The 23,467-nt window shown below is 53.1% G+C and overlaps 1 protein-coding gene across 1 annotated transcript; it reads left to right on the top strand.

Annotated features, from left to right (window-relative positions):
* The first annotated feature begins 1,146 nt into the window (after positions 1–1,146).
* On the top strand, positions 1,147–21,528 carry GGT7 (gamma-glutamyltransferase 7). The gene is made up of 15 exons (XM_059827254.1): positions 1,147–1,333; positions 4,577–4,803; positions 6,190–6,341; positions 7,337–7,451; positions 7,994–8,061; positions 9,830–9,903; positions 10,376–10,569; positions 12,892–12,979; positions 13,718–13,845; positions 16,004–16,092; positions 16,881–17,033; positions 17,573–17,690; positions 18,416–18,553; positions 19,551–19,650; positions 21,199–21,528. Exons 1-15 carry the CDS (start codon positions 1,147–1,149, stop codon positions 21,360–21,362), a joined length of 1,995 nt encoding a protein of 664 aa, XP_059683237.1. The 3' UTR covers positions 21,363–21,528.
* The last annotated feature ends 1,939 nt before the right edge of the window (positions 21,529–23,467 follow it).

Below are 23,467 nucleotides of genomic sequence, written 5' to 3' on the forward strand. Positions count from 1 at the left end.
TACTGGTGTTTCTTAGGTCAACCTCTGAAAGAAGCGTAGGGGGGGAAAAAATGAAATTGTTCAGCCAGTTTGATTTCACAAATGTCCACGCAAACCAGGTCTCCCTTGCTGTATGTATTTCAATCAAAACTGTCAAATGGGAGCTGTTGGTAACCATAGCTCAGGTTTGCCCCAGGCACGGCTGGTTTTGCAGCCCCAGTTTGGGCTCTGCCTGCACCCACCTGGCTCCGTGCTGGCCGGCTGCGCTCCCTGGCAGCGTCAGCGCATCCTGACACACATGCTGGGGCTGCTGGAGCAGTGAGAGCCGCTGGTGCCAGGACTGAGCCTGGCCAGCTTCACCTGCAAACACCAACAGAAACCTCTTGTGCTGCAGGGAGGACGACAATCTTCAGCTCTCATCTCCAGAGGGCCATGCATGAGAGGTCCGTGTTGGAAGGCCACGCTGGCTGGGAGAGAGAACACACCAGGCTGCTCTGTGGCACTGTCACAGTGTCTCTTGCTGCTGGTGTCCCACTGGGTGCTGGATCCCCCTTGCCGCTGTGCTAATGGGTGAAAGGGTGGCATACGAGCCTCCCTGCTGGGGGTTGGCTTGAATAAGCGACAACACAAAGTACACGTGTGTCCCTCTGGAGACAGGACTACGAAATCTCCGATCCGGCTACCCTGAAGGCTTGGCCCAGAAACAGACGCCCTGGTCCGAGGGGCGCCGGGGCTGATCCCCCCATCCCCTCCACCGGCTCTGACCCCGCGTGTGGAGCAGGGGGCGAGGGGGGCTCGCACCCGCAGGGCTTCGCCCGGCTGGAGCCCAGCCCAGCCCGGCCCTTCTCCTCCGCCCCGAACCGCGCTGCGCCCGACCCCCCCCGGGCCCCTCGTACGCCGCTGCCCCCCTCCAGCGCTCGGGCGGTCGCGAAGCGCCCGCAACCGCCACAGGGCCCGCGCGGCAGCGCGGAGGAGCGCGGGCCCAGGGCTGCGCAGCCGGGGTGGCTCTGGCCTCCCGCCGGCGCCTCGGCGTCGCCCCTCACCGGCCCCCCCCCGCCCCTGAGCGCCCGCCGCTCCCGCTGAGGGCCCCGCCGCGGGGAGGAGCCGCGAGGCCGCCCCGGCGCGCCCGGCCCGGCCCGGCCCCTTCCGGCGGCGGCAGCGGCGGCGATGGCGGTGCCGGTGCCGGCGGAGGCGGGGGGAGGCCGGCAGCGGGCCCTGGCCGCCGGCTCGCCCGTGGATTACATGAGCATCACCAGCTTCCCCCGGCTGCCTGAGGAGGAGGCGGGCGGCGCGGCCGAGGGCGGCCTCCGCGCCCGGAAGGAGGAGGACGCGTTCCTGGGCGAGCAGGACACGGGTGAGGGGCGGCGGCCGAGCCCGCCCGCGGCCCCGCATGCCCCCGGCCCCCGCCGACCCCCGGGCCCCCGCTCGGCCCGCGGCCCCGAGCCCGCCCGCGGCCTCCAGCAGGCCCAGCCCGCCTGTCCCCTCAAACCGCAGCCGCCGCTCGCCCTCCAAACCTCCCACCCCGGCGCTGCTCGCCCTCGGCCGGGCCGAGGGGCTCCCTCGCCCTGGCCCCCACGCAGGGAGCCGGGGCTCGCCGGGCTGCCACGTCCTCGTGTCCCCCGGCCCCTCGTTTACCTTGCGGGGACGTGCCGGGCGCCGTGGGCGCGGAAGGTAGCCAGAGATACCGGGGGTTTGGCACGGAGCTGGGGATCCCTCCCGCCGGGTGCGCAGCTGTAATAAAGTCAGGTGGTCCTTCGATCCTCGAGAAAACCCTTTGCCTGTTTTTAATTGATTCCTTCCTCCTCAATAGCTCAGAGTAACGTTTTTTTCTCCCCCATGTCACGTTTCTCCAAGCAACACTGCCCTTCATCCCTGGGGCTGCTTCATAGCCCGTGGGCAGGTCTCTGCCCCATCAACCCCCAAACCCCGAGGCCCATATTTAGGCAGGTCCCACGCGCCCCTTTGTCCTCTGCCCTGTCCCACGTTGAGCGCCGGGTGAAGTTCCCGTTGCCCGTTCTCATCCGGTGCCATCCTGCGCTGTCGGGCGAAGCTGCCGCGTACAGGTTTGCCAGAACGGCTCTTCTGAAAGCACGAGGCCTCTCGTCTCGCACGCGGAGCGCGAGCAGAGTTTGGTGCGGTTTTGGCTGTGCTGGCGCCCTACCGGGTGCGGGGTTTCGGTCTCCCCGGGTGCCCGCGCGTGGGGTGGCTGGGGGAGCTGCTGCTCTGCCACATGGAAACTCACGCTCACCCGACGCCGCCTGCGTGTTGCAAAAGCTGCTGTGTTTCTCCATGCCACGTTATCTGCCGGATTGGCAGGGACGGAACCCAGACCTTTGGTTTCTACTGCCCAGATCTCATTAAAAGGAGGAAGCTGCTGCTGTGCTGTCGGTGCTGGGGACAGACCCCCCAAAAGGACTGAACGGTCCCACATTGCAACACCTGCCAGAGCACGCAAGCGGCTCCAGTCTCTGCTGTCCCCTCTGCAGCAGCTCCAGAGCTGAGACGGCCCTGGTTCCCCAAAGCGCCGGTTCCCCCGTGAAGCCACGTCTCCTTCGTGGCCCCTTCAGAAGCCAAGTAGGGTTTGGTGGCTTCTCTTTCGAGCGTGGACATTGGTGATGGGACGGGCACCTCTGTATTGGTCTCACAGGCTGCTCCTTGCCCTCTGTGCTCCCGACTGACCCCTTCCAGCTGCTCCCGTCCCCAAATCATGGCCCTGCTGTCCCCATGCAGCACCAGTGGTCACAGAGACTAGGTGACTTGCCCAAGACCATGCGGGATGTCTGTGGCGGAGAATGAAGGGACTTCTGCGTGGGTGAGGGAGGCCACCCTGGAGGGCCGGGGCCTGTCCTCTCCCACGGTTGCTCCCTGGATGTTCATGTCCCCTCGTGCTGGCCTGGCCTGTCACGAGCGCTACACGAGCAGAGCAGAGGGACGGCATCCTGGAGGGGTCAGGCAGAGGACCCCAGCTCACTCCTCACTGTTTCCCCGCTGGTGGGGCTGGTGCCCCACTGTGGGGTGCTAGGGGCTGTATGTGACATCCCTCCCCAATGGCATCCCCTGCCAGGCCAGTTGTGGCCCCCACCGGGGGCACCCCAGCCCATTGCCCCCCCCCCCAGCCAGGCCTCCCACTCTGCCCGCACACTGCCGGCCCAGCTCGCTCAGACGAGACGTGCCGGTGAGGGGCTCTGCGTGCGCTCAGAGGTGCAGGCTGAGAAAACTGAGCCTTTCCCAGTCCCGCTTCTAAATCGCTGCAGCACGGAGGAGATTAAACTCACCCTAAGGGGATTCCCTGGCTGCAGGGGGTTTACTCCTGGTTGCAGCATCACTGAAATTAAAACTAACTCCCTGCCTGGCCCCGGGAGAGCTGCACCCAGGAGGTCTTTTTAATGTCATGGCAAGGACAGAGCTGGCAGTCCCCGGGGAGGTGCTGCCTGCCAGAGCAGACGGAGAGGCACGGTGGGGTGATGGGGGATGCAGGGTTTTCTGCTCGCTCCCTTCTCACTTATCCCAAAGCCGGGAGACGTCCCCTGTGTGGAGGGACAAGCTTCTCATCTTGTCTTTTCCACTCCATGCTCCTCTTTGTCCTAGCACAGATGCGCAGGGCACTGCAGCCCCCGCTGGCTCTCAGCAGGCCCCGAAAAAATTCATCCAGGAGCCCTGGGTGATGCCCCGAGCCCCTTGGACCCATCGGGTGCCCGGCAGGGACGGGCATGTCCCCACGGCTGCACCAGCAGCTCCGCATGCCCGGCAGCGCCCGTGCACAGGCAGGGCACGCTCAGCCGGCATCCTCCCCGCTGCAAAGGCAGCAGCTGACGCAAGCAGAGATTCAAGGCATCTTTCAGAGCAAAAGAGAGACTTTTTCATCCTGCTGAGCATTGTTTGCCGTCTGGCAGATGCTCAGCAAAACCCTGCCCCATTGCATTTGCCATCTTGGAGCTGGGTGTTCGGCGAGCAGCTTGATTTCACAGTGGGCCTCGTCAGCCGGAGGAAGCAAGAAATTAAAGCAGAGCCTTTCCTGCCGTCGGAGCGGGTGGATGCCCTGAGGCCCTCCAGTTCGCAGGTTTGCTTCTCTCTGCCCTCACTTTGCCATGCTTCCATAGAGGTATTTCCTGTGCCCAGGCCACATGTTTGCTTCGCCTCTGTTTTGCTGAGGTGCTTTAGCTCAAGCATAACTCCAAATAAGGCTGCTGGATTTTTTTTTTTTGTATCTTAATTTCCTCTTCTTCAGTCCTGCTCCATTTCAGAGACCTGTTTGCAAGTCAGTGCTGTGTTAAGAACCCCTCCAAACGGAGCAGTAACTGTGGGCCCATCACTGAAGACTGATGAATAGACTGAAATGGAGAAAAATTCAGGTTTTTTCGCCCCTCTTAATCTCTAGGGAAGTCAGTTTGGAATAACTAGAGCTAAAGGAAGGGATCAGTAAAATGACCTAAAGCAGCATCTGACCCAGAAAGTCTCTTGAGAGCTGGGATCAATAGGGAAGGTAATAGCCTTGTTGGAAGGGGTACGGTGTAATGTTAGCGCTGGGTAAACACTGCAATAAGAGCCCCGTGTTGCTCAATAACCAACACTTGTTTTCTCCCTGCTGCCCACAAAGACCCAGACTCCTTCCTGAAGTCTGCGCGTCTCCAGCGCCTGCCCTCGTCCTCATCGGAGATGGGAAGCCAGGACGTGTCCCCTCTCCAGGAGACCAGCAAGGACCCTTTTTCTGGAGACTGCAGCTGCCGGCAGGATGGGCTGACTGTCATCATCACTGCCTGCCTGACCTTCGCCACGGGGGTCACGGTGGCCCTGATCATGCAGATCTATTTTGGGGACCCTCAGGTGAGACGAAACAGTGGCTTTGCCGTCGGGCTTTGGCTCCAAAAATAGGAGAAGCTCCCTAACTTTTCTCCTTGCCAGCAGTTTAGCGGGGTAAGTGCTGGTGAGCCCCAGCCGGTGTCAGCGAGAGACCCTGCGTGCTGAGTGTCTCTCTGCAATCCCAGCCCAAATTGTTTTGAAAGCTTTTTGCTGCGGCTGGGGGTTGTGCGTGGAGAAGCGAGCTGGGCTTTCTGTGCCTGCCCCGCAGCCGGGGCGTGGGTGGTTGTGCCTGGCAGGTTTTGGGGTGCTGCTGGGGGGAGATGGGCAGCCTCGCTGCTGTGTCTGCAGCTGTGGTTTAGCCAGATGTGAATGCTTTCAGAAAGCAATCCTTAGTTAAGCAGTAGGCATCTTCCGTACATCTCCACTTGGAAAGAGTTTTATGGATCCGTATGCTCAGGCTCACCTCTGGAAGGATCCGTCCAGGACCAAGCAGGGGAATAGCTGAAAACAGAGCTGAACCTCCTGCTAATCTGTCCCACGGACCAGTGCTAAATTTCACAGCAAAGGCAGCATGGCCATGGGGTCATACCTTCTCACCTAACATCTCCTGCCAAGTACTGCAGCCTGAGAAGGGCCAAGGGGCAGCCAGTAGTCCCCATCATCTTCTCCATATGCTGCCCAGCAGGGCAGAGCTACCTGCAAGTCCATGTGAAAGAGATTTGCTTTTTTTTAATTCATTGCTCTCTCACTGGTATGCAAAATGCAGCTGTTGGGATGGAGTGGCTTGGCCCCACGGCTGGCTGGGGTGCCGTGCCGAAGGGAGGCTGTGCAATGCAGCCGCTTTCCTGGAAGGGCCAGTTCTGCCCACCGGCCTGCCATGGCCTATCTGTTCACACTTCCCAAGGCCACTCTGGCTCATGCTGAGATGCTGCAATTTGTACCATAGGGTTAAAATGAACCTTTTAAAGCTTCCTGTGACTGCATTAGCACTGGCGCTGGCACCAGGGAAGGATGAGAACAAGCCGTGGTACTGGGGGGGATGCTGCATTCTTTGCAGCTGTGTTCAGTGACCGCGGTGCTGCAGTGCAGTGACAGCATGCTGTCACCCATTGCTCTTGAGGATTAGTCCGACCCTGCTCTGGGGCTGTGGAGGACAGGGTGAGACATGGCCCGCCAGCTTAGCATGTGTACTGTTGAAAGCTGTCTAAGCTCATGGCCACGGCTACATGCAGAGCGGCCACAGCTGCCCTGCTGCAGGGACGTGCCCAAGGACATATTACTCCCACCGGCATTTGGAGGCACCTGCAAACGTAGGCGCTGGCCTCAGGCTTCAGGTCCCACAGAGCTGGGCAAAGATCTGGGCAGCCCCAGCACCCCGCCCCAGGCACAACCACTCTCCTCTTCCGGCAGATCTTCCACCGTGGCGCCGTGGTCACGGACGCTGCCCGCTGCACGGCGCTGGGCATAGAGGTGCTCAACAAGCAGGGCTCCTCGGTAGACGCAGCCATCGCCTCGGCCCTCTGCGCGGGAATTGTCAACCCCCACACGTCGGGGATCGGCGGGTAAGTGTTGATCGCTCACCCCCGTGCTGTTGTCTGTGGTTGTCCTCAAGCAGGTGGTTTCCCCACCAGCTGAGACATGCCTTCATGGTAGCCCAAGTCCCAGCGTGTGGCACCAGGTCTCTGACATCAGGCGGTGGATGTGTCCACGTCTGCACAGGGACGGGGACCCTTCCTGTGCACCAAGTTGACAGCGAGGGACAGAGACCCCAAGGGAAGGAAAAGCTGTGTTTGCCATAGTGGCTGCCAGGAAAGTCCAAATCTCAGGCTCGAGAGGGTTGAAAAAGTGACCACAGGCTGCTGAGCCCCTCTGTGAGTGTGCCAGGAGCTTGCAGCTCCCTGGGCTCAGTCCCAGTGCTTTCAGAGATCGAGTGCTTCCCTCCATAAGCTCTGCTCCTGCTGTGACAGGAGGCTGAGGCCCGAGCGTGGCTCTGGGCAGCAGCCAGGGGAGGCATGGTGGCGAGGGGTGGCCTCCTCCCAGCCCTCATCCCCAGGGTGGCATCCACGTAAGCCTGGTGCTCTTGGCTCTGCAGGAGGTCTCGGGAGTGTTGCATAAAACACCGCCACCTGATAGCTTCTCCAGGCTGCGCCACGGATTGCCGTTGTAAGAAAAACCCCTGTTTTGTTGCAAAACTGCTCGGATTAGAAAGAAAATCCCAGATAGTCCCAGCCTGGCAGTGGAACAGAGCCAGCGGCCCTCTGGCCAGGCTGGCAGGGACTGATCCAGCCTCGCTGCAGGCTCAGCACGGGGGCTGCCTGCGTCCTGCACTGGCCCTGGCTCAGTTGTCCTGAACTGCTCTCTGGGGAAGGGCAGCAGTGTTCCCCTGCACCGCTGGCCAGCCCTGGGTCGCTGCTGAGGCTAGTGACCTGCTACAACGGCCCCAGCATGCCAGGACTGGCCCTGGCCCCAGTGGCACCCGCGCTCTTCATTTTGGCTTTACGGCAGTGGCTGTTGCAGGGACAGCCAGTGCCATGCCGTGACCCCCGTCTCGCTGCAGGGGTGGGGTGATGCTGGTCCACGACATCCGGAAGAACAGGAGCTGGGTGATCGACTTCCGCGAGGTGGCTCCCCTGGGCATCCCACTGGAGGGGGACCTGCAGAAGGACACCAAGGTGAGGACCAGTGTCCCACGGCTGACCCCTCCAGGGCTGGAGCTGACTGATATCTCTAGCTCTCCTCTCCCTGCAACTCTCGGCCGAGGGGGAGATGCCCGGGGAAGTGACAGGAGGCCTCTTCCACTATGGGAGATCCCTGGGCCCTACAGACATGGGGAGTCCAGGGAAAACACCTCTTTGGCAGCCCCAAAACACCTGGAGCCTGCAGGGCTTGGGGAGTAAAGAGGCATGTCCCTCTGACAGTGGGGAGCCAGGAGAACAAAAGTCCCAGGAAGGAGCACAATCCTGTGTCGTTCTGCTGAGTTATTTCTCCTGACCAAACTGGGTGGAGACCAGGATTGAATTTGCCTCTTTCCTTCCAAATCCCTTTATTCCCTAATTTAGTGTGTTGCTACAGACCTCTTCTCCTCTCCTAAAGACCATGCAGACACTTCCCATGTGAACATGACTTGCATCTCCTTGACTTGCAACTGGGGACCATGTCCCACATCCTCATGGGAAGGAGACTACTCTTCCTTTTTGTCCTTTCTGTTTTACAGCCAGGTCTGCTCGTGGGGGTGCCAGGCATGATACAAGGAATGCACCAGGCGCACCAGTTACATGGGAGGTAAGACACGAGGCTGGCATACGTGGGCTGTCCTCGTGCTGCACAGGCTGTGCCCTGGGTCCCCGTGGGGGAGCTGGGAGCATGTGGTGGGTTGACCCTGGCTGAACCCCAGGTGCCCACCAAAGCCGCTCTGTCACTCCCCTTCCTCAGCTGGACAGGGGAGAGAAAATGTAACGAAAGGCTCTGGGTCGAGATAAGGACAGGGAGATCCCTCACCATTACCGTCACAGGCAAAACAGACTCGACTTGGGGAAATTAGTTTAATTTGTTCCCAATCAAAATCATCTTAAAAACACCTTCCCCCCACCCCTCCCTTCTTCCCGGGCTCAACTTCACTCCCAATTTCCTCTGCCTCCTCCCCCTGAGCGGCACAGGGGGACGGGGAATGGGGTTGCGGTCAGGTCATCACAGGTTGTTTCTGCCGCTCCTTCCTCCTCACACTCTTCCCCTGCTCCAGCGTGGGGTCCCTCCTACGGGAGACAGTTCTCCACGAACTTCTCCAACGTGGGTCCTTCCCACGGACTGCAGTTCTTCACAAACTGCTCCAGCGTGGGTCCTTTCCACGGGGTGCAGTCCTTCAGGAACAGACTGCTCCAGCGCGGGTCCCCCGCGGGGTCACAAGTCCTGCAGCAAACCTGTCCCGCGTGGGCTCCTGTCCATAGGTCCTGCCAGGAGCCTGCTCCAGCGTGGGCTTCCCACAGGGTCACAGCCTCCTTCAGGCATCCACCTGCTCCGGCGTGGGGTCCTCCAGGGGCTGCGGGTGGATATCTGCTCCACCGTGGACCTCCATGGGTGCAGGGCACAGCCTGCCTCGCCGTGGTCCTCACCACAGGCTGCAGGGGAATCTCTGCTCCAGCGCCTGGAGCACCTCCTCCCCTCCTTCTTCCCTGACCTTGGTGTCTGCAGAGTTGTTTCTCTCACGTATTCTCACTCCTCTCTGCTCCGGCTGCCGTTGCACAGTTGTTTTTCCCCTTTCTTAAATATGTTACCCAGAGGCGCTACCACCATCGCTGATGGGCTTGGCCTTGGCCAGCGGCAGGTCCCTCTTGGAGCCGGCTGGCATTGGCTCTGTCGGACACAGGGGAAGCTTCTGGCAGCTTCTCACAGAAGCCGCCCTTGTACCCCCCCTGCTACCAAAACCTTGCCACCCAAACGCAATACAGAGCACACAAGCCCTCACCATCGGACCACGTTCTCAGCTACCAGTCAAAACTATTAGCTAAGGGGTACTTGGACGCTTGTGTTGAAAAATACGTTCATTTTTTGGTACTTCATTTAACAAAAGGAAGAATTCAGCTTGGTCAGGTTTTCTGCCAAGCGAAATTTTGGCTAACAAGACGGACGATAAATGTTCTCTTAGAAACAGGTGCAGAACATTTTCATGCATGTCTGTGTATTTCCATTCTCTCTTTAGCTGGACCCTAAGAAGTGTGGCTGTCCTTGACGCCCTGTTGGGACAGGGAGGGAGGGATCTGAGTGACTTGCTCAGCGCCGGGGCCTGGCTTGAGATTCTGCTCCAGAGATGCCCCTTCCCCTGTCCTTGCACTGACATTCCTCTCTGGTGCACATCATGGAGCACTGACATGGTCTTGCTAAAAAGACCCAACCCACTGAAAGCTCAGTGCTCCTTTTGGCCACCGCTGGCCCCGCAGCCTGGTCTTTCAGGACCCCCCTGACCACAGAGCTGAGCCCTGCGCTTGCTCCCCACCGCCCTGCCCTGCTGCACCCCTCCGAGGCACGTTTCTCCATGTCCTTTCTCCTTTGGCAGACTCCCGTGGTCTGAGCTGCTGGGCCTCGTGGCCGGTGTCGCGCAGGATGGGTTTAATGTCACGCATGATTTGGGTGAGTACCTGATGGGGAGCCAAGGGTGGCTGCTGGGCATGGAGGAGCACACTGGCCACTGCATTCGGGTGCAAGGCAGCCGGGGATCTAGATGGTTATTCATGGGAAATTAAGGCTCTTTGGACCTGGAGATGGATGACGTTGGGAGATGAGCAACGCATGAGCCACGGCCTGCAAGGGGAGGGCATGGTGGCAGCAAATCTGGAGCCCTTTCCCAGGGCTGCTCAGGGACAGGTCAGAGCAGCCCACGCTGGGCAGCTGCCCAAGGCCAGCCAGGGAAGGGCGCTGGGGTTTCTTTGGGTTTCCTTCCCAGCTCTAATGGGTGTATGATCCAGTTTCCCTCTAGTTTTGAAATAGGGCAAGAGGCAGCAGCAAGTCTCCAACATCCCCATCAGGCGCACAGTGACTCCAGGTCCCCTGCGCGTTCCGGCTCCCTGGCTTTTCTGGATGTCCTTCCCCTTCTCACCCGCAGCCAAAGCCATAAGTGAACTGAAGGACCTGAACTACTCTGAAAAATTTCGAGAGATCTTCCTGCCGGACGGCCAGCCTTTGCTGCCTGGCATGTTTGTCAGGCGCCTGGACCTCGCGGCCGTCCTGGAGCTGGTGGGGGCGGAAGGGGTGGCAGCTTTCTACAGCAGCAACTTGACCCAGGAGATAATCTCCGAGGTGAGCCGTGTTCTGTCCCTGTCTCTGCCCCAGACCGCACGGCACAGCCCGGGCTGGGGGTGCCACCTGCCATGTCACCTGCTTAAGGTGACAACCTGGAGATAAGCCATAGCCAAGTGTCAGCACAATGATGGGGACAAATGCATGGAGCCTCCTTTTTCTTGCCTGTCCCTGTCACTGCAGTGGCGTAAGTGACACACAGGTCTCACTTCCACAGCCTACAGAAGTGAAACCTCCATTTCCTCTATAAGCAGGACAGATGGTTTTTTTGAAGAAGAAACCCCTCAATTTCAAGACCCGCTCTGGGCTGTGTTAGTATTAGTGACAACCCCTTTTTGCCTGTAACGAGAGGTGCCCCACTCTTGAAAAGCAAATTTTTGTTGTTAATGGGACTGTAAGGTACAGACTCCAGGAAGAATGTTTAAAAATAAAACTGTGAGCCTTGTGAGCAGAGGATCAGACAGGCTTGGTCCTGTTTAGGGTTGCCCTAGTTTAACTCCTATTGTTAGAGGTGCTCTGGAAAAAATAGCAACAACAAACAAAGTAATTATTTTGGTAAGAAACCCCAAACAACTTTTATACCTGTGTAGCTGTAGTCAGGGTGGTTGGCGGCACCATTTTTCCCTACCACTGTGGTTCAAGTGATTCACCTTCAACATGTTGTCGGTCATCTGGAATGGGTTCATTCAGCTCAAGCCTTAGACATTTGTGAGCTCTGTGTTTGGATATCTTCTCCTATGGTTCACCTGGACCACAGCAGAGGTGGAGAACGAGGAACAGGAAAACTCCTAAGCTTGTGGTGCATCTCCACAGCTAAATCCTGCTTTATCACCCCGTTCCCCTGACCTGAGGGCTGCCGCAGGGAAGCACGAGCTCTCTATGCAGGAGCAAGGCCCAGGGTTGCAACACCAAAGACCCTGGCAAGCTCTGGGATTGAGTGTGCAATTCCAGCTTTGGTTGCAGAGCAGAGCGAAGTGCTGGCTTCCCACAGTGTTTATTGTTCCAGCAAAGGGAGGGCATCAATGTGGTGAAATCAAGTAAAGCTCTGAAACACCCTAACCTTTGTTTCCATCCCGTGGCGGGAAGGCACAGGCGGCTCTGGGGAATGTGAGACGGTGTCTGCAGTGTGTGGCTGACCAGGGCTTTCCCCCTTTCTGTGCCATCAGGCCCCTCCTGCCCCACTCCCGGCTGCTTCGCCCGGGCTTTCCGCTGGCCGAGCTCCAGGGAGCCAGCTCCTGGCCCAGGCACCTGCCTGCTCATCTCAGCCGTTGGGTTCAACCTGGCCTGTTCTCTGGGACTGCTTTGGGAAGGGGGCAGGGATCCCAAGTAGGGGATACATCTTCTTTTGTAACTTTGGGGTGGTTTGACATGCTGCCCCCCACAACGTGCCCTGCATTAGCTTTCCTGCTCCGGTGATTCAGCTGTTTCTGCGACAGAAGAAGTTTTCTTGCCAAGTTAGCTGACTAGTTTAGAAATCAGAGCATGCACAGGTTATTTGTTCTTGCCCATTTTTGGATGGAAATCCAGAGGACTCATAGCAGCAACTCACCCCAGCAGAACCTCTCACCAGGTTGTGTGGCTTCTCCTGGGTGGAAGGAAAGAGTTGGCCCATGAGCACAGTAGGACCTGTATGCTGGCTAAGAGTATTACCTACTTCAGGGGATTTTAAGATCAGCAGAGTGCAGGTATGATGGTCCTACCTCATCTCCATCATGACTCAACCGCAGAAGACCTGCAGTGGAGGGAATTACACATCTTTACTGCATTCATGAAAATTACTAAGTCCAGTGAATTGCACCTCTAGGAGAGTAAGGGTAGAAAGACCAAGGGTACGGCAGACCCACTATCACCTGAAATAATTAAAAATAGGGTGGGAATCGTATACTAAAGATTTCTAGTGATGGCGACCTGCTACACCCAGGTTCTTTCTATCCTGGATCCATATATCTTTTATCCTGTCAGTATTCAAATGCTTCATCACCTTTAACATACTCACGCTTGCCACTCAGGGGAGAGAAGGGTGTGCGGCAGTGCCAGTCCCCATCCTCACGGGTAGGCAGAACGTCTTCAGAGCGCCCATGAGGTGGGTGACCTTTTGGAGGTGAACTGCAGAGCCTTCCAGGGGTGGTGAATGGTGAGCCAGGCCACCAAGGCCATGAAAGCACAGATTTTCAGGGTATCCCAAGGAACCTGGCACTTGGCTCAGGAATCTCAATGGTATTTTTTTGACAGTGTGGTGTGTGTTCACCTGGGCCAGCACGAGGAACTCGGAAAGCCTTGACCCAGCTTCCTCAGTGTGCGCCGCTTTGCTCTCCTATGCAGGTCCACAACTATGGAGGAGTCTTGGTGGAGGAAGACTTCAGCAATTACAGTGTCACAGTGGAGAATCCCGTCCACACAGTCTATCGAGGTAAATGCCTGACCCATTGCCATGCAACTCCAATTAAAAGTTTGCTTCACCTGGCAAGAGGTGGCGACAGTATTTAACAAGAGTTGAAGTCAAAGCTGCGCTGAGGCGTCTGCAGAAAAGCCCTCCGGAGAGTTTCCTGCTATTGCCTACTGACACTGATGCATCGTAGGCATTTCAGGAGGTTTTCAGCACTCTGAAATGGATCTGTTTTTTCCTTGATAGTGACCAATGGTATTTTGATAGTGTTAGAGTGTAAAGATGCAATATGATCACATATTGTTGCAATGTCTAGATAGAAGCTGGACCATAGGCTAGCGCCTATGTCTGAAGGCAGTTCCCAAAGTTGATCTACAAGGGAGAAAAACTTACTTTGTGCAAAAAGTTTCTAAAATGTCATTCTTTTCTAGAAACCCCTATATTTACTCTCCTTATAGCTGTAATGCTGCAAACCCATTTTATCTCCCTTCTTCCATACTGCAGTCCAGAAACCAACCAGCCAACCAACAAGAACTGAATTTTGGATGTAAAAAAAGCATCCTTGTTTGGGCTTCCTTCATCCATCATAAAGAAACAGAAAGATACAACAGGAATGTTTTGGGAAATCCTTTTCAAATCATGTTGCTTTCCATTATTTCCCCTCAAATCTGGAAAGGTTTCCCTGTCTAGCTTGTGGGAAAGTATTATAACTGGACAATATCTGACAAAAGCAGCTTCATGCCTCTCTTCTTCCCTTCACAGGTCATCTTGTTTTCAGTCCCCCACCTCCACATGCAGGTCCTGCGCTGATCACAGCACTGAACATCCTTGAGGGCTTTAACATCACAAGTCAAGTATCCAGGGGGAATATCTTGCACTGGATGGCAGAGGTAAGAGGAGGTTCAACGTTTTGCTAAATTTCTTGTGCTGCTAGAGAATAATTTAGTTATTCCTTGGTTGTAAAAAAATGTTTGTAAGTAATTCCCAGAGGAGAATGAGGAAATAGACTGCTAAGGTGTAAATCTGAGCTGTGCTGCTGCCTCAGGTAGGTGTAGATGCTGGAGGCTCCTCCTCAGCTGAGCTCTTTCTTGCTTAGGCAGAGCTTTTTCAGAAGAACAAACCATGGCTTTTGCCCATTTCTTGTATGTGATCATCTCTTCAGAATGACCCCACAGCAGCTGAGGGTGGTCCCATCTATTTCTTCTGCCTCTTATGCTCCAGTGGCCCTGGCCATACCGGAGCACTGCTAGGGCACTGCAAGGAGAGTCAGCAACGTGATGCTGCAAGCAAAAACCTATACGTGGTGATGACAAGGAAAACTGACCCAACACTTTATTTTTTTTTAAAATCTTCACGTTTTAGCCCACCTCATGATCTCAGTGGTCCAGATCATGATTTTCCCAGTATTTAGGGCTGTCAGTCCTACCAAAACGTAGCAGCTTCCCAGGAAGTCAAGCAAGTGCTCTGTTTCCTGCTCTGTAAGTAGAGTTATGTTCTTAGACACTTAACAGATCCACAGCTGGGTTTTACAAGTTGGGAATTTTAAGCCAAGGATGTAACCACATCCTTGTAGCAGACAGGACAGTGAGTGCTTGGAAGTTACTGCCTCTCCGCAAAAGCGCAACAACTGGAGGTGTTACACGCTGCTAGGCCTGTTCAGAGGCAGAGAAGGGTGACTCACTTAAGTCATTTCTGAGCTTTCTTCAGGAAGCTTTGGATGAATCTATTTGCTCTGCGTTTGCAGCAGGCCAAGAGTTTCACCCATTGGTTATCATGTCCCAGCTGAGGAACAGCAACCTCCGGATAAAGGGCAGTCACTTCAGAAGAGGTGTAACCCTGATTACTCGGGATCACACGGCAGAACGTGTGGCTGAGATTCAGTGCTAGGTCAGCACCAGATAGTCCAGCCCTGGGACAGCCATGACCAAGATGTCCTTAACCTGTCCCTGTGGGGTAGACATGGTCTGCTTGTTTCAGTGTAGCTCTTCCTTGGCCACCAAGCCTCTTGTACATCCTCCGTATGGTACGGTGGTCAGGAGACTGCTTCATGGAAATGCCACCTTTGCCAGAAGTTAGTCATGTTCTACACCATACATCAAAAGATAAATGATGACACTTCAAGAGAGGTTGTGGATGCGTGGCACACATCAAAACAGAAGTCACATCGAGCTATCTACCTGCAGGGTAGATGCTGTCTTGAATCTTGAATTAAAATGGCATGACCTGCAGGCTGAAAGTCTAGTGCGTTTCTGCTAGGCACAAGCTGGCTTGATTGAAGAGCACATTTCTCCTGTGACTGTCCTCTGGCTACGCACTGTAAAACCAGGGCTGGATAAACTGTGTCTTTTGAAATTGCATCCTCCCATTTTTAATGGACTGGCTTAGGCAGGATTCTGTATGTATGAGAAACCAGATCCCTTCCTCTTTTTACACCATCATTCTGTTAAGTGTGCTGGGACTAATGCTTTCTGTTCAAACACTTCACGTGACTTACAGCTAGGAACATGGGTAGCAGCTGGTGAGCAGAATAGCTCATTTCTGCTCGGCAATGGTGCTGTGCCGGTGGAGCTGCTGTCCAGAGGCAACAGCGAGCCCAGGACCCACTGTCCCACTGGGATTCAGTGTGATCTCTGCTGTTGTGGTGACCATTCAGGAATGGAAATAGAAAGTAAGTGGCATCTTGGTGACCCTGTCTGCCAGCCGGCAATGCAGCTGAACCACTGAGCTGGGCTGAGCCAGCTGGTCAACTCCATGTTCCGCCTTGTACAAACACTGCTGGATATGTTCGCTGCCCCCCCAGCACACGGTTTGCCATGCCAAACTGGTGCTCTTTGGTCCCCATACCCACGTGTGGCAGCTCTTTGCACCGAGGTATTCCCAGGACCAAGCTTTTAGACGTTTTTCTTCACAGGCTTTAGCCAACATGCCAGGAGACCAGATACCTCTTCCTGTTTGGAGTATCAAAAGTTGTATTTCCAGGGCCACCTAAATGTTTTTCTTTCTTTCTTTCTTTCTTTCTTTCTTTCTTTCTTTGTGTGTTCAATTTAGACATTAAAAATAGCCCTGAGTCTAGCTAGCAACCTGGGAGACCCATCTGATGATATGTCCGTCACTCACGCTGCAGAAGGCATGGTGAGGTAGGTCTGAGGCTGAGAGTTGCATGGTGAGAGTTGCAAGATATGTGGTTTGGATATCACTCCTGGATTTGCTCTTTTCAGTGCACAGGTAAACCTGAAGTTTTTCTACCTCTGTTTTACCGAGGAAAGGTCAGTCCTTGAGTTTCCTCCTAGGGCTCACTCTTCCACAAGGATCACAGCTGATACCATGGGGCTCTGGGGATGGGTTGTGGGATGTCCTCACACAGAGGTTTCCTGGAACCAGCTCGATCTTGGGGCTTCCTCCCAATTTCTCATCCCTCTAAATATTCCTTCTCAGCAGGTCGGACAAATGGCCATCCATGTGGTCATGACCACACATGCAGTTTCTGGCTCTCCCTTCCCCACTGCGGGGCTTGGTGCCTTTGCAGAACACCCAGACGTGCGGGAGAGCCCAGGCCTGGGGCTTCAACCCAGCCTCCCACCTCAGAGCCAGGTTTAGCCATGGTTGGTGGCCAGAGCTGGGCCTGACTTGCCATCCTCCTGGAGGACTGGCATTCAGCTGGGTAGTGCCACCCCTTGTCCATCAAGGGTGAGTTCACCGCTGTAGACAGAGCCTGGGAGGTCCATGGCATTGCCTCTCTGTGTGGACTGAGCCATCTTGTCTTCTTCCATCGGGTGAACCGAAGGAGCTCCCTGTCCTCAGTGCCAGCCCCCTCAGGGATACACGGCCAGTAGCTGTCTAGAGGTACCCCCACAGAGACACCAGGAGATGTTCAGCTTCCTAGGCTCATGGCTTGCTTTCCTCTTTCCCTCCCTCATTGCTGAAGTAAATCAGAAGCTAATTCCCTGCGCCAGCTGATTAATGACTCCCAGTCCTTCTCGTCTGATCTCCGCATGCCTCACTTCTCCATGGAGAGCGGACCTGCTGCTAGCCAGGTCCTTGTCATGGGACCCGATGACTTCATTGTTGCGGTTGTAAGGTAAAGGATTTACTTCTTCCCTCCGAAATGTACTCAGAGGGTGGGAGCAGGGAGAAGAAAGCAGGTTCAGCAGGACAGGATGGGACCAGACCTGGAGCAGCTGGGCTGCTCTGTCCCAGTTAGTCCTGCAACAGGAGAAATGGGGAAGGCAGGGTGGAGATGTGTGAGCTGGTGCTGCTCTGCCCTCTGCAATCCTACAGCCCTCTCACAGTGAAACATGTCTGGATTGGCCTGAATCTGCTCCCTGGAGAAGAGGTGATGGCCAAATCTGAGGACTGGTGGGGGCGTGGAGGCAGATCCATCGCCTAGAGGGGAATCCTGTGTTTAAACACAGGGAGGGACAGAGCTGCTATCGCCCACATGGTTCCTGCTCCAAAGTACATGGAGACTTTCACTCCTCACATTTATCCAGCCCTAAAGAACTACTGAAGAGTCTCTATCAAGCCAAGATGGGACAGAAAATTGGAGCCCCGAAAGCCTCGAGGTGTACAAAAATCTCTGGGAGGATTTTTATGAGATTTCTTTGTGTTCCTTTTCAGTTCTTTGAATCGTCCCTTTGGCAGTGGAATAATAACACCCTCTGGAGTCCTCCTGAACAGCCAGATGTTGGACTTCTCCTGGCAAAATAAAACAATGAACCACTCCATTCCCAGGCCGGTAATGAATGACATGACAAATTCTTTATTTGAGCTGTCTGTACCATTTTTTTCAATTTTACTCTCATCTCCACAACAGGGAGGCTATTTAATGCCTTATTAATAACTGAGAGACAACAGTCTGTAGAAAGCTCCTATTTTTTTCATTATATGAGCCACTAAAACAGAGTAAACGGAAGGCTTCATGTGTATCAGTTATTGTTATAATGCAGTTTTATCAAACGACGCTGCTCATCTCAGTTACCTATTTTCCCTACAGTCCAGATGCACTTCAAAGCAACCGTCCTTTTCTGTGGACTTGAATTAAGGACTCTTTTTATGAATTGCTGCTCTGCAGGTTTAAAAGTAACAAATAGCAGAAAAAAAATCTTCAGGTCTTGGAAAGAAACAATTACAGACCAGTCCTGGTGGCTTCCAGTGCTGCCTTCTTGTTTCTTCTTGCCGTGTATTGTAAAACCATCCCACTTTGCTGGGTTGGTACTTTAGAAGTGGGTGAATGGCTCCGTATACCTTCTGTAAAAGTGAGCCACAGCGTGAAACAGGACAGATCCTGTTAACATCAGAGAGCATTATCATAGTGGTGAGGATGTCAGCCTTGTAAAACTACGCAAGCGCAATTCGTGGCTGAAGTATGAAGAGTAAGAAGTTAACCTGCACAACTTGAGCACCAGCAAAGCTTTGGTCAGCTTGCTGAAATTTTTTGGTGTGTCTTTTCTTCAACTGCAGCAAAATCTCATTCAGCCTCGGAAACGGCCCCTGTCTTTCCTGTTGCCCACCATCGTCAGACCATCCGAGGGGATGTGCGGGACGTACCTGTGTCTGGGAGCTAACAACGGGGACAAAGCCTTGAGCAGCATCGTTCAGGTCAGTGTTGTGGCCGGGCACCCGCCCTCTCAGAGCAGCTGTTGAGCTCCGCGCTGAGTAGGGTCCCCTCCTGCAGTACAGGCTTTCCCTTCCTAATGTCCCAGGCTGTGTTCAAACTGGTGGCCACAGGATTACCAGTTCAGTCTTTGATGTCACCAGTTCCACATATTTGGTTTTTCAAATCTCTAAGAGCTACCGGTTTACTTCTCTTGCACCTTTCCTGGTGGCACCACTCATAATTGTAGAGGAAAATCACCTTGGCAAAATCTATAATGGTTTTGTGTCATTCTAATACCTGTTCAAAGCTCATCTTAAGGATCATTAGGGAAAAAAAAAGGAACACTTTGTATTCAGAGAATTGCAGAGACTGGCAGCCCTTTAGACCTTTTCCCTATGAAAAGCTCCTTTTAGTGCATTCCCGACTGAATTTCTCCCTGCTCAGCACTTGCTACAAATTGGGCAGCTCCTCCTAATTTATGGTTTGTAATGAGGTGAAGTACTTGCCAATAGCTTGATTGCATGCACAACAGCAATGGATTGCTAAAAAGAAAGGCACAACAAGAACGGCTCCCATTTTCCTTACCTTTTGGAAGGCATTATTCAGAGCAAAACTAAAGCCAACCATTGCTTCCTAATGCTTTGTTTGGAGAAGTCACGTGCTGAGCTTTTGGCTGTAACAAACACGTATTTAGAGATTACATCATGCTCCAGACACACAACTCTCCTAATTTAGCAGGAACTATGTGACAAAAAGCCCATGCAATCCTGAAAAGGTACCGCTTTTCCACCAACAATATACAGGCCATATTTCAAGGGCCTCCTTGTATGTGCAAAACCCTGCATTAGTACATGCAGTTTGGAAAACGGTTAAAAATCTTCTTTGCCTGCTGCGTCTGCAGATGTTGGAGCCACCTATTAGGGAGATGCTCGGGAAGTTGGCTTCTCCTATTCTCATTACTTTTTTTTTTGTTATTGGGGATCTTTTATTCTCTTGCAGGTTTTGGTAAATGTTTTAACATTTAACAAGAATCTGAGTGAAAGTTTGTCACTTGGTCGACTTCACCCACAGCTTCAGTCCAACACCTTGCAGGTTGACAGTGAGTATGGACACTGGGTGTGGTGCAGCCTACAAATCTAGCGTGTTTAGAAAAGGAGCAGGATTCTCCTAGGACACTGCTGTGGAAGTGCGACAGCCCAGTGCACAGCTCACCGTGTTCTAGGGTGCCCAGTGGGTACAGAGGGTTTTGGGGAACACAAAAAGCAGCAACCTAGCTTCTTCAAAGCTTGGAGCCCTCACGGGGCCATGGCCTCTCCCTCTCGTCTTGGGAATGCTCCCTGGCCCCTCCAACACCACCTGTCCGAACTCCTTCAGGTGCTTCTCCCCAACCCTCCCTCTGTCCCACCTCACCTCCTGGTAGCAGCCTTGTCCTGTCCTTAAAATCTTTTGGTGATCTGATGCCGTCAAGAATATCCAAATAAACAAGACTGCAACCACAGCTTGACCCAGACAGGTCCTGAAAGCTACCAGATCTTCCTACAGTTTATTACCGCTGCCATAAATTATATACTTTCACTTTCCAGTCCGTGTTCCCTTAACTCCACCAGCTGGGGGGAAGACAAGGCTTATGGCAAGGCTTGTAGCTTTACAGTGCTGGAAATGCAGCATCAATGCTGACACTCTGGAGTCTGTACTGCCAGCCTTTGTCCTTGTTATTACAAGTCTTGGTCTATTTGGCATTTTTCACAAAGCCCCATAACTTGCCGGAGTCAACCATAAGTGAAATTCGGTTCTCATTTCACACAAAATAGCCAAAGTTTCTAGGCCTTCCCATTTCAGAGGAAAATCTAAACATGTATGTCAAGTGTCACCTGCAGGCTTGGAAACTAGCATGTAATTAAAACAAATCCAAAACTTTAAAAGGTCCTAATTTGTGGGTTTGAACATTTGGCATCAACAAGTTATATGTTACGACACATCTGCAATGTATATAGCTTAAATAAGTGTGGGGTTTCTGTGTGCCTGCTCAGTTTGTCCAGCTGCATCCCCAGCTTTGTATCCTCAGGCACTTCTCTTCATACAGAAATTACAAAACATCAAATAAACAAAATAAAAGCAGAAGAGCAAGCAACGTAAGGTAGATAGCTGGAACATTAAGAAGGGGAAGATGGAAGGCTTATCACAAAGTTTGTCACATGGCAACTTGTTTTGAGCTGCCTTGCATCTTATTTTGACTAATAACTGTTAATACTGTTATTTGTAACTAAGCTCTTAAAAGCGGGGAGTGCCTCGTGTTCTGTAAGAAGAATAACTACAATAGGTGCCAGCAACGTATTTTCCCCTCCTTCCAAAGAGGAGGATCTTCCACATCTTTGAATGGTCTTCTGGATCCTCGCATTCCCCCACCACACAGAGCACTGCCCAGCTCTGAACAGCCTTTGCTGCTGAGAGCTGAAAGACCAACCGCTCCTCGGAGCGGTGAGTGCTGGTCCTCCTCCACCGCCTGGCTCGCCCAAGCTGGGACACTTTCTGAAGAGGCTGCAGGCAGTTTCCTTCACACTGCAGAGCCCAACAGGGTTAGAACAGAGCTTTGCATCAAAGGCAACAGTGGTTTCAGTTACAAACTCCTCTCTTAAAATCCCTACAGGTGAGTTTCCTGAAGAAGATATTGAATTTCTTGTAGCCAGAGGCCATCAAGTGGATAAAGTCAAAGTGGTCTCCCTAGTTCACGGGGCCAGGAGAACCAACAGTTTCATCATTGGCCTGAAGGACCCCAGAAGCGTGGATGCTGCCGGAGCCACAATATTGTAGCACCTCCCAGATGACTTGTTCACTGAACAAGGCTTCGACAAATCAACCCAAGTGACGTGCATGTTCTGAAATGGCCCCTTCTCCATCCCTGGGGCGGGAGCCCCGCATACACACTGCTGAGTAGACTTTCTGCATTCTCCACCCAGGACAACACCAGAGGGGTTATAGCAGCACCAACATACAGCTCTCTGATTTTGTTATTTTATTTTTAAATTATTTGAATTGCGAACAGCCCAGTCGTTGTTACAGGAGTGCAGGGAGCACACTTTCCTTTTGGCAGAGTCTTGCTAATAATTTCAGTCTTTTCAAAAGCCCAATTCTAGCCAGCATCTTAATTTTAGTGAGCAGAAACATTAGCAAAGGAAAAAACAGCTGCTGATGATACTGCCATCTTCATCTCCCTGTCTTTCCCAAGTTCATTCTTTGCCTCTTGTGTAAGCCAATAATTAATACAGCCTAACGTAGTGTTTGTAGGTGCCTGTAGCTGGAATATCGGGGAGTCCTTTAATGCTCCATATGGGCCAGCTGATTTTTACTAGCGTGCAGCCTCCTGTGTTAGTTCCTTTTCTCACATTGCTACATACCTTGAATTTCAGGAGTATCTATTTGAATCAGGTTGCTGTGCAGACTCACTGGTAGTCTGATTTTGTAGCCGGAGCAACGGTTTTCAACTTCTGACAACTTGTGGACCCCCCCAATAGTTTCCTTACAGAGGTTCAGCCTTCTCCATGGTGAATTTAAGCTTAGTAGTAATGGGCTTAATTTTATTAGATATCTTTTGGAGATATCTTAGCAGTACTCCACAGACTTGTACAATTCCACAGACCATGGACTGAAAACCACATAGAGAGCGTTTTGGTAGGTTCAGGGCTTTCCTTACACTGCCTTATCTCAGTCTGCTCTGAAAGCCTGAATCGTGTAATCCCTACAGAGGGGCTTGGCATTTTCTGCTTACTAAATTCATGCCTGTACTTCAGCTCTGTGTTTTGATGCTGGTAGCTCTATTGGAAAAGCTGAAGAGAGTGAGCGAAAAGATGCAAAAGAAACCAAACACTACTGAGATAATTTTCTGTCTGCAGCATGTAGTGTAAAATATAAGAATACTTCTGCATTTCTGTCTGAAATAGAGTGAGAAATAATACCACATCTGACAGCTGCACCACTTCATTCAACCCACATTTGGACATTTCCTTCCTTCTCTTTTTACTAGCAAGTTAGAGACACCTGGCACTAAAAAATTCCGGAATTTGATAATTTTCTGCGGTCTAAAATGTCATGATTTCCTTTATGGTGCAAATGCATCTATGGCCACTGTACATATTATATATGTATGTCTGCTTATGGTTGTCTTGGTCTTTCATTTGACGGTTACACCAGTCACCCCCAACCCTCCTCCTGAAGGGACCATGTAACACCCATCCGTTTGTGACACACCTTCTAACATTCGTTGCCATTTGACACGGGGAACGTGCAGGTTGTTTTGGGGCGGTCAGGGCGCTACGGCAGATAATCAGACTAATCATTCCTGCCACCTGCCAGCTGAGGATCTCAAAGCGTCTTACGTGAAGCTCTGCACGTTGCGCTGAGGAAGGACAGAGATGCTTTTATGCTCCGCTGAAGCGCAGCCACCCGTGAGAAGAAGAGCACGGCAGCTACCTAGCAGACGGGAACATCAATGGTATTTTCTGTTACAAATGCGTCAGCGGCCTCAGCTGAGAGATGGGGGAAGTAAAATGTTGTCTTTCGGAAGTTGACTTCCGTGGCACCACACTGCCCGTAGGGCAAGAAGAGACTTTCTTCACCATACGGACATAAAATCTATTTATTCATTTTTCTGTCATCAGCACTAGAGTTGGTCCCTGCCTGAAGTCGTAGTGTTCATAAAACTTTACCTGTCTTCGAGTTTCTTCAGGTTTCACGGGAAGGGAAGGATGCAGCTTTGTGCATTGAACCTCACTGGTAGAAATGTGGGGTTTTCTGGCATGGTACAGCAGTGATTTATCCCTTGGGCATGGAGGTTTACTGTGCACAGCTGCAAAATAAGTGGTCAAGTCATCGTCGCTTCAGTACTTTGCATGGAATATCACAAAACACTTCGAAAGATA

Source organism: Gavia stellata, chromosome 20 (genome assembly GCF_030936135.1).
Source record: "Gavia stellata isolate bGavSte3 chromosome 20, bGavSte3.hap2, whole genome shotgun sequence".
NCBI classification, from domain to species: Eukaryota; Metazoa; Chordata; class Aves; order Gaviiformes; family Gaviidae; genus Gavia; species Gavia stellata.